The 11,286-nt window shown below is 36.1% G+C and overlaps 1 protein-coding gene across 2 annotated transcripts; it reads right to left on the bottom strand.

The window, feature by feature from the left end:
* Positions 1–2,024: 2,024 nt before the first annotated feature.
* LOC117102244 lies at positions 2,025–6,050 on the bottom strand. 2 transcript variants are annotated; one of them, XM_033242465.1, is made up of 2 exons: positions 5,522–6,050; positions 2,025–2,887 (listed from the first exon to the last, which is right to left on the bottom strand). In XM_033242465.1, the coding sequence occupies exons 1-2, from the start codon at positions 6,027–6,029 to the stop codon at positions 2,526–2,528; spliced, it is 870 nt and encodes a 289-aa protein (XP_033098356.1). In that variant the 5' UTR covers positions 6,030–6,050; the 3' UTR covers positions 2,025–2,525. The 2 variants fall into 2 exon arrangements, with proteins under 2 accessions (XP_033098356.1, XP_033098357.1); XM_033242466.1 differs by having other exon boundaries at positions 2,025–2,894; positions 5,529–6,050.
* Positions 6,051–11,286: the final 5,236 nt, after the last annotated feature.

The following is an 11,286-nucleotide window of genomic DNA, read 5'->3' as shown; positions in this document are numbered from 1 at the left end:
GTTTTCTGCGAGCATAAGCTCCTTCATCTTGTTATTTTTAATGTTATCGTCACTGCTTTGTTATTATTATTATTATTAATATTATTATTATTATTATTATTATTATTATTATTATTATTGTTATTATTATTATTATTAGGCCCTATTATTACACTATTTATTATTGTCTATTATTTATTATTTTCTATTGTTTTCATTATATTTATCATTTCAGCATTTTAATTATTTTCATCATTGACCATTGTTTTTGTTTTGAATATTTTCTTCCACACGTTTTTCCGATCTCACCAGTACTTTAGTCAATTTCCTTGCTTGGATCTTTCCCAAACTTTGTCCGACATTATACCAAAGCGGTGTCGCATAAAATTTAGTAAAAATCTGGAGTGGGGTGTGGATGTAAGGACCAATTAAGCTGATTTAAAGGCAAACACCCCACATCAGATATTAAAAAACAAATAAACTGATCTGAATTAAACTTTCGGGAAAGTTTAGCCAAGTTACAAGGAAGTAATAACCTATTATTATGTTTTGTTAACGATATAGATTCAGTGTGAAATTGAGGGCCATTTAAATGGCTAACGTCCCAGACCTAAATATCGAAATGAAACTTCCCAGAGTAGTTTGTTATGGTTCATTAAGGAACAGATTCAATTTTGGTGATGATCCGAAATAAGGTGTGGACATGTGGATCATTTAAAGGGAAACGTCCCAGACCAGATATCCCAGAAATGCATCAACTGATCTAAATGAAACTTTCTGAAAAGTTTAACAAAGTTACCGTATGAGGAAGAAATGAATACATTTTGGTGACGATCCAGATTCGGATGTGAATGTGAGGGTCATTCAAAGTGCTAACCTCCCAGACTTAAATACCTCCAAAACTTATCAATTTTCGGATATAAATGAAACTTTCCAGAATACTTTGCCATGTTCCAATGAAGAATTTATTAAATTCTGATGTGGATAGGATATCTGGAGAATATTAGTGGATGGGTGCTTAAACGCAAGTTGTGTATTATAAAACGTTTAAACCAGCTGCAAGTAGGTTAAACGTAAAATTTCTGTAAAAATGGAATAAGAATTTTCGCTCTCAATCACTGAATTACCAAGATATTACTGAAAGTAGGAATGTAGATGAACTAAAAATGCACTGACCTATGCAGGGTCGGCTCATATAAGCGCGCAATGGTTATGAATCTCCATATCACCCTCACTTTTACCATTGCAGTTATAGTTCGAGTCTCACCAACGTAGCGTTAGTCATGGAGTTGGTCTTTGTGTTTTCCTCTCATAATTTTCTTTAGTAGTATTTTTTTTTCGTGTGTTTTTTTAAAATTTATACTTGCTTAATGACTTTTTTTTGCAATTTCAACATAATTTCTCATTAAGGCAATGATGAAAACCCTATGTTCTGTTGTACAGATATAGTAAGTCTAGTTGTTACTTTTATTTGTTGCCTATTATTATTAATTCTATTATTAATATTAGACCTATTATTATTATTATTATTATTTTATTAGGGCCTATTATTATTATAAAGGACAATGAACTGCAACTAAGTTAATCTTACGTACCGTATTCCATTTTTTCAGCACCTGGGAAGTGGCCAAAGGCAAACAGCTGCGATTAATGTCGCTCACCTAGTTGCACCCCAGTCCAGCGGTCAAGATTTTAGAAAAGAAGATTATTACTGATTTCTAGCTGCCTGCAGGACCCGCGGTTTGGGAATACTGGAATTAGCTATTTTGTTGACATAATATAAAAAAAAGCATTATAATTTCTTTACTTGAGTGTATACATGACCAGACCATATCGTTTTTCATACCCAGTGAAACTATGGTTTTTTACAACGTAGTTTAAACCTATCTTTAATTATTTCAACATTGTTATCACAATTCAAAAATTTAATGCAAATTAACATTTTGCCAATTAATAATACAAGAACCCCTAATAAAGAGACAACTCCCTGACTGTAATGTTTAAGCCTGCTTTGAGACCATGAAATAACAACGACGAACACTAGATAACGTATAAAGCTGATTTTAATAACAAGGTTGTATTTCGCCGTGTACACGATGGACCGTAGCCATATTGGTAGCCCCTAGCACCTAGAGAGGGCGCTGGACCGATAATCTTTATAATAGATATTACATCCCTCCCTTTGTTTAGATTGAATTTAAATTAGCTTTAGATGATTACAGTATATATTTGTCTTCTGTTATGTAATGATGTGACTAGTATATTTCTTTAGCAGATTAACAATAAACAGCTGACATTCAGATTACAGTGTCTAATGTGTATATATATATTTTTTGTTATGCGTCAATTAACTTTAAAATTTAAACACATGAGCACAGCTCATCAAACAAGTTCTAAACTAATTTTTCTATTAAGTTCTAAACAGTGCACTTGAACTCAGTGCTTTAACAACTTTAAATATCAACTTTCTGAATTCAAAACAACAGTTCAAATTTCCTTTCAGAATTTTAGAAGTGATATGCTTATGTTTAAAATAGAAATGTTCATTATTCCGCCACGTAGTCATTTAAGCTTGTGGGAGGTTTCTTGATTCTAGTAGAGTGTCGAGTTGGAGTTAGCTGCGGTTTGGTTATTGGTGCTCTGGTGGTTGGTTGTGATTCGTTTCCCGTTATGCATTCTTTATTTTGCATGATCGCTAGCTTCTTGAAAAAGGTACAGTTTCTGGTGATAGAAATTTCGCCTTGTTGTGCTGTTATACAATTTCCCTTCCTTTCGACGACAACAAAAGTTTCCGGATTAAATGGAGGGTCGAGGATATTTCTACGTTTCTGCTTAATGAGTACTTTGTCACCGATGTTTATGGTTGTTGGTTTAGCGTGTAAGTGTTTATCAGCATTGGCTTTCATTGCGGCTTTCTTCTTTCTGTCCTTTTCGCGGATGCTTTGATGTATGCCTATCGATTTATCTTTAGCTTGTGAAAGAGTTGTTTTAAGTTTTCTTCCATTGAGAGCCTCACTAGGCGATTTGCCCGTAGTTGAATGAGGTGTAGCTCTATATTGGCGAAGAAATGTCAAAAGTTCCTGTTTCCAGTTAAGTCCAGATGCAGTACTTGTGTGTACTAGCTTGACAAGGCGTACGCATGAAGCGTTCTGCTTCACCGTTGGCACGTGGCCACAATGGAGTACATTTCTTGTGCGAGAAACCCATATACTCTGCGAACTGCAAAAATTCAAAACCATTAAATGGAGGTCCGTTATCGCTTTTTACAATGTCCGGTATGCCTTGGCGGGCAAAGACAGCGTCCAGTTTCGGAATTGTAGCTTTTGCAGAGGTAGACGATACGATTTCGACTTCTGGAAACCGGCTAAAATCGTCTATGATTACAGGTAGGTATTCTCCTGTAGGAAAAGGTCCTTTAAAATCTATGGATACTTCTTTCCACGGACTTTCTGGAAGCTTTGACATTCTCAGTGGCTCTGGTGGTGAACCGATCGATGATGACGATTGACAGGCAAGGCAATTCTACCATACTGTCTATTCCTGGGAACCAGACTTTTTCGCGTATTAACTGCTTAGTTTTCACTATGCCCTGATGGGACTTGTGTGCTAGATCTACTGCTCGTGATCTTAGGCTTATCGGAAGGACTATTCTTGTGTCACGGAGTATCACATTGTCTTCAACTGACAATTCATGTTTAATTGCTTTGAAGTCTGCGATATCAGAATCTTTCCAACAGTTTGCGTTTCCTTCCATAATAGCTAGTTTCAGCTTCTGCATTGCAGGGTCGCTTTGTGTTCCTTTACTCACTTCGGAGTGTCTCATTGCTTTTGGAACTGCGTTTCTGCAAACATAGTTTACATAATCATCAGCTGTTTGTGATGTTCGGTCTACTGTGTTGACTGTTACAGGGTGTCTTGACAGGTAATCGCTTGGGTTATCTGTTCCAGCTTTGAAGTTAAATGTGAAGTTGTATTGTTGCAATCTTAGGAGCCATAGTTGGATTCTCGCTGTAGGTTTTGTGTTTTTGTTATTAAAGAGTGGTAACAATGGCTTATGGTCCGTATATACTGTGAAGTTGCTGCCAAAGAGATACATATGAAAATGCGTGATTGCCCAGGTTACTCCGAGGGCTTCGCGTTCAATTTGCAAGTATCTCGATTCTGTGTTTGTTAGTGTACGGCTGGCATAAGCTACCACGCGGCCTTCTTGACATAACATTGCTCCGAGGCCCGTTGGGCTCGCGTCTGCGACCACAACTGTTGCTAGGTTAGGATTAAAGTAAGCTGTAACATCTGCTTTTGCTAACTTATTCTTCAACTGGATAAACGCTTGTTGCTCAGTTTCACCCCATGTCCATTCGACGTTGTTGTGGGTGAGCAGTCGCAAAGGTGTTGACAGTGATGCATAACCCGGAATGAAACGTGATACGTATTGCGCCATTCCTAGAAAAGATCGTATTTCTTTTTGCGTTCTTTGGTGGTTCCATGTTGACAATCGCTGCAATTTTCTGGGTGTCAAGACTGACCCCGTCTCCAGAAAATATATGGCCAAAGAAGCTGACTTTTGTCTTTGAGAAAGTACATTTGTCTTTATTTAGACGAGCATTACAATCTTTCAAGCGTTGTAGCACCGCTTTGAGGTTATCATCGTGTTCCTGTTTAGTTGTTCCATAGACTATTATGTCATCCGACATATTGCGACAACCTTGGAGACCTGCAAGCATTCGTGCAACAGCGTTTTGAATATCTCCGACGCTGCATTGACGCCAAACATGAGACGTTTATAGCGGAAAAGACCAGAGTGTGTAGTGAATGTAGTAACATAGCGACTGTCCGGATGAAGTTCAAATTGATGGTATCCTGCTTTGAGGTCTAGTGTGCTGAAGAATTGCGCTTTGTTAAGGTCTGTGATTATTTCCTCAATTGTAGGTATAGGGTGCTTTTCGCGTTTTATAGCAAGGTTCGCTTCTCTCATATCAACGCAGATTCTGACTTCGTTTGACTTTTTGGGCACGACAACTACTGGGCTTATCCATGGAGTGGACCCTTCTGCGCGTTCAATTATGTCGTCTGCTATTAAACGATTGATGTCTTTGTCCACATCCTTTCGTACGTTAAATGGTATTCGACGATGTTTCTGAATTTTCGGCTGGACGGTCTCATCTATGTGTAATTAAATTTGCTCACCTTTTATCTTTCCCATACCGTTAAATAGTTCACTAAACTCGTTTACTACTTTGTCGGTGTTCGGTGGTGTAACGCTGTTGGTTATTTGTAACAGACCTAAATCAACTGATGTTTGGTATGACAGAAGATTACCCACATTACCGTTTACAATGCTGAAGGAGGCGGTGACTTGACGTTTGTTAACAGTTATTTTAGCTTTTATTTCACCCATGACTGGAAGAAGTTGCGATGCATTATATAGCAAATACTTGTGCTTTTGATTTTCGCAAACATGTATTTGGAGCTGCTGCTGTCTTCTTCAGTTTATTGAATGTATCGCTGTCCATAATATTAACGCTTGCTTGTGAGTCAATTCCGGCTTTAATTTTCACCCCTGCAATTTCTACTTCGCAACTTGGGAGGCCCTTTTTTGTTAAACACTTGTTTGCGAATACATATTCCTCATCTGAACTCTCGCGATTGACAGGTTTTACGCTAACTGCTCTAGCCCTTCCTCTACTACGACAATATTTTGCGAAATGATTTCTTTTACCGCACGAATGGCATGTCTGACCTGCTGCAGGGCACGGCTTTCCCTGTTTGTGTGGGTACACGCCCCCACAGTTATGGCATGTCGTGGTGCGATTATGAGCTGCCTTAGGTTTCGATATAGGTTTAGTGTATCTCGGGTTGTATGTTTTATGTTTGAAAAGTTTATTTACTTCTGCTGCTTGCTGCTGTGTATTTCCACTGCTCTCATTCATCGACTTTAATTGCATGACTGTGTGCTCATGCGCACGAATGAGAGTTAATGCACAGTCTAGAGTTACTACCTTGTCTGAATTTAACAGTTTCTCTCTAATTTTGTGATTTCTTATTCCCATTATTACCTGATCTTTAATTAATGACGTTTTTAGATCTTGAAATCGGCCCCGATCGTCCAAAAACGGGCCCGATCGTCTCGTGTGCCCGATCGTCTGTCACCCGCCCCGTTTAAACTGCTTCCACTTCGTATGGATTTGTTCACCTGTGAGATCAAGCTGTCCTGGGACGGGTAGCATAATTCTGTTCATCCTCGTCGCCAATGTAATATTTAAGCCTGCTTTGAGACCATGAAATAAACATCCAAGAAGGTCACAGTTAGTTACACACGTACATCCCATAAATCCGTAAGATACCATAGGCCGACCGTAGGTAAACGTAGAAAGAACAATACTGTAATAGTAAAACTCGTGCGTCACGACATTGCGAAGTGTCTGCTCTTGTTCCTCGTATCGAACTTAGTCGAGTCAATCCGAGATGGCCCGAGTGAAGTTTCATGCAAATGTTTCGTACGGAAAAAAAATCGCGTACCGCGGGCATAGAGCATAGAGATATAGAGGTATATTTGGTATACCAAAAACGGACTTCGGTCATGTTCCAACTCCAGAGCTATAATATGATGAAAATTACATAGAATTACATTGGAATACATTAAAATGTTACAAAGCAACTCCTTATACATAAATTTACTTTACCTTGTTATCTGTAATTGGAGAATTTCAGAATTTTATTAATTTTCAACAATGTGGAAAAAACACAATATTCCTGGACCAAACGAGACTATGGCTTCCGGAAAATTTTTTGGAAGCTAGGGAGCCCATAATGGGAAGAACTACTAAACTTATTAGCGAATCAAATTAAAGCAGATTAAAGAAGACAGTTGTACTTTATCACTGTGTCCCACTATAGCCAATTTGGTAACCATTGGACACAATGAAAAAGAATAGGATTATTTTTGAAGTTATTAAACAAGATAATATTTATAGTTTATCACTGTGTCCCACTATAGCCAATTTAGGGCACTGAAAAAAATTGTTAGATTTTAACTCCCCCTTCCCCCACCCACCCCCGCGGGGAAAATTCGGGAAATATTGATGCGGAAATAAAAAAAAAAACTATTTTTTTTGCTGCATCAATTATTTAGCATAACACAATGCAATTTTGTGACTTCAGATACATTTCTTTAAAAAAAAAACTATAAAATTAAACCAGTTTTTATACAATATTTACTATTACTAGCCAAATATAAACAGTCCCTTCCTCACTAATAAAAACAAAAGCGAAATAATCAATTGTTCGGATTAAAAAAACAAAAAACCGCCCTCCCTCATTGATTTTTTTTTTAACAGTGATAATCTAATAATTTTTTTCTATGTGCTCTTAGCAGCCATTGAACACAATGAAAAAGAATAGGATTAACTTAGAAAATATTAAAGAAGACAGTTGTACTTTATCACTGTGTCCCACTATAGCCAATTTGGCAACCATTGGTCACAATGAAAAAGAATAGGATTATCTTGGAAAATATATATATTTATAGTTTATCACTGTCTCCAATGTAGGGCACTGAAAAAATTGTTAGATCCCCACCCCTGTCTCTTATACACATGCGTGAAAAAAATCGGGAAATATTGATGCGGGATAAAAAAAAAAATCTTTGCCGCATCAAGTATTTTAACAGCATAACACAATGCCAATTTGTGACTTCAGACACATTTCTTTTAAGAAAACTATAAAATTTAATCCAGTTTTTATACAATATTTACTATTACTAGCCAAATATAAACAGTCCCTCCTTCATCAATAAAAGCAAAAGCAAAATAATCAATTATTCGGATTTAAAAAAAAAACAAACAAACAAACAAACAAAAAACCGCCCTCCCTCATTGATTATTTTTAAACAGTGATAATCTAATATTTTTTTCTATGTGCACTTAGCAGCCATTTAAAACAATGAAAAAGAAAAGGATTAACTTAGAAAATATTAAAGAAGACAGTTGTAATTTATCACTGTGTCCCACTATAGCCAATTTGGCAACCATTGGACACAATGAAAAAGAATAGGATTATCTTAGAAAATATTAAACAAGATATTTATAGTTTATAGTTTATCACTGTGTCCCACTATAGCCAATGTAGGGCACTGAAAAAATTGTTAGATCATCACAACTCCCCCCCCCCCAGTTGTACTTTATCACTGTGTCCCACTATAGCCAATTTAGGGCACTGTAAAAATTGTTAGATGATGCAGGATAAAAAAAAATCTTTGCCGCATCCAATTATTTTAACAGCATAACACAATGCAAATTTGTGACTTCAGATACATTTCTTTAAAAAACCATAAAATTTAAACCAGTTTTTATACAATGTTTACTATTACTAGCCAAATATAAACAGTCCCTCCCTCATCAATAAAAACAAAAGCGCAATAACGAATTGGTCGGATTAAAAAAAAAATCCGCAATCCGTCATCGTTTTTTTTTTAAAGGGTGATAATCTAATATTTTGAATACATTGAACACAATGAAAAAGAAAAGGATTAACTTAGAAAATATTAAAGAAGACAGTTGTACTTCATCACTGTGTCCCACTATAGCCAATTCGGCAACCATTAGACACAATGAAAAAGAATATGATTATTTTAAAAATATTAAACAAGATATTTATAGTTTGTCACTGTGTCCCACTATAGCCAATTTAGGGCACATAGGAAAAATTATTAGATCACTATTTTTTTAAGTGAATAGGGCGGGCCTTTTTATTTATTTCTTTTTTTTAAATCGGAACAACTGCTTTTTTGTAATAGATGACGGAGGGACTGTTTTTATTTGGCAAGAATATTGTAAATATTGTATAAAACTGGTTTAATTTTTATTGTTTTTTAAAGAAAACGTAGGCCTATTTCCAATCACAAAATTACATTGTTTTTTATGCTGTTGAAAAAATGATGCGGCCAAGAAAAAGAAACACTTTTTAAAATTTCCGCATCAATATTTGTCAATTTTTTTGATGTAAACTCAACCATACATATTCAAAAACAGAGTGACGAACAGGACCTCCACGAAACTCTTAGGAGCTTTCAAAATGGAGACCCGGTGTTTAAATTAAAGTTTGTTTAGACATAAAGACAGTATATAACTGCCTAACTACAAAGATACACCCCCTCTCACCCCAACGGTCATATTTATTTGATTTACATTTATTTTGAACATTGCCATGAGGACATTGTATAAATCTACACTGGCCTATATTTTACACTGATTGTACTGTCGGCAATACCAGAGAGGTTCATTTCCATTACATTATGGTCTTCCATTTCCATAGCGCATAATACAGTGCATGACAAACGTCACTTAACCACTACTAATTCCACCTTAATTCGGAGTCGCTCAGCTCAGTCTTACATGTGTAAATGTTCGTATTGACACTGTGTTTTTAGCATAGTTTTAAAGTAATATTCTATCAGACATTTAAGTGAACAACAAAACGAATGGAAATATATATTTTGTCTTAACTATTGTTTTCAGCAAAATGGCGTATCCATAATTTAAAGAACAGGGTGCTGATGTAATGAGAGTCCACATCACGTCAGTGCCATCGTGGGTTGGCGGTTGGCGGGTTGGCAAAAATTTCAGTATTTTATACCACTTACATTACCTATTAAATAATAATGTTTTTGACGAATTGAGTAAAAAAAAAAACAAACTACAAAGTTAAACTACAAAATGTTAAAAATTGGGGAATTTGATGCCAGAAAATGGTAATTTCATACATAAAAACTAGAAAAATAACTATATCCACCTGAGCCCCCTCATGTTTGAGGCTGCATGAGAAAAAGTTGGAGAATGGCACTTAAAAACTTAAAATTTATGTTGGTTATTTTTTTTGAAAATGGGATGTCACCGGGACGCAACTGCCAAAAAACTATTTTTGACAGCGAAGGGATGCTACCAATAAACAATCAACAAACTACCGGGTTTCTGGGTTGATTTCCAATTACTACATGGCTCAACTATATTTTACTTTAGGGTTAATTGGTAAAAATCGCACACAAACATACGACGTCACTGACAACGCCGGGGATGGCAACTCGATTATGAGATTAATTTTCCGAATAAAGTTATACTAAATAACTTCTAATGACGAACTATTGTTTTCAATTATCTTTGTTGGTCATTTTATCTATTTTTCGGTGATACTACCATTCTCAATAATCTATAAAACACCCACATAACAACGTCACGTTAGATCGATCGGTGGGGACGCCGTGGTGACGCTGGTAGGGTCAAATTTCGTCGGAAGGTATCAAGATGATAAACAGTTTCATTGGACTAAATTTTTGCTTATGCTTATCTAAGATTATATTGACACTGGTTTCAAATCAGGGTCAAGTAGTTAAAAATAGCGCCCCTCAACTGATCATCGATCCCCTCCCCCACTTCATCTTCGCGTTCCCCATCATCCCCCATTTCAAGACATCTAGATACGCCACTGACTTACATGGCCAGATGAATGAAAATACTCAATCGATGTGCCACCAAATCGTAACCAGCCTTTACCATGCCCTCACGATGTCACCGGAGACGCAACTCCCAAAAAACTATTTAATAGATCGGTGGGGACGACGGTATGGTCAATTTTCGTCGGAAGGTATCAAGATGATAAACAAGTTTCATTAGACTAAATTCTTGCTTATGCCACTGCGGTGGGGTTCCAGGGGGGCTTCACCCCCTGGCAGTTATGGATATTTGGCGAATTATGGCAAATTTTTATTACTTACTTGATAGGCATCGAGCTACTAGAATATGACTTCTTGTAGGCTGTTTTCTAATGTCGAAATCTGTTTTCAAAACCAAAACATTTTGAATAAAACAAGAAACAAAGATTTTGCAATGTAACTATCTAATTTTACTTTCAAATCCTCTTTCTTCAAAGTGAAATTCCACATTTTGGAAATTTTGCACGAAATCTGTCAACCACCATGTCAAGGTCGAGGTTGCTTCCCCTATCGCGATGTATTCCAAGCATCATGAGGCCTTCCAAACGAGCATTTGTCATAACAGAACGCAAAATATTTTTAATTAGTCTCATTGAACTATATTATTATTATTATTATTATTATTATTGTTTATTGTTTGTTTGTTTATATAATTTTTTCCACACACATCAAATCCGATACAAATAAACATACAATATAGGTAAAATTACTTAAATAATATAAAAATAAACATGTGTGTGAATGGAGGTCAAAGAAGTTCGAAGAACTTTAAGGTTGACCTCTCTATGTACAACATTATGATTAATATATATATATATATA

Source organism: Anneissia japonica, unplaced genomic scaffold (genome assembly GCF_011630105.1).
Source record: "Anneissia japonica isolate Jap-2015-1 unplaced genomic scaffold, ASM1163010v1 scaffold165_len1371125_cov188, whole genome shotgun sequence".
Classification (NCBI taxonomy): Eukaryota; Metazoa; Echinodermata; class Crinoidea; order Comatulida; family Comatulidae; genus Anneissia; species Anneissia japonica.
The sequence above is the reverse complement of the archived record's forward strand: the minus strand, read 5'-3'. Positions and strand labels throughout refer to the sequence as shown.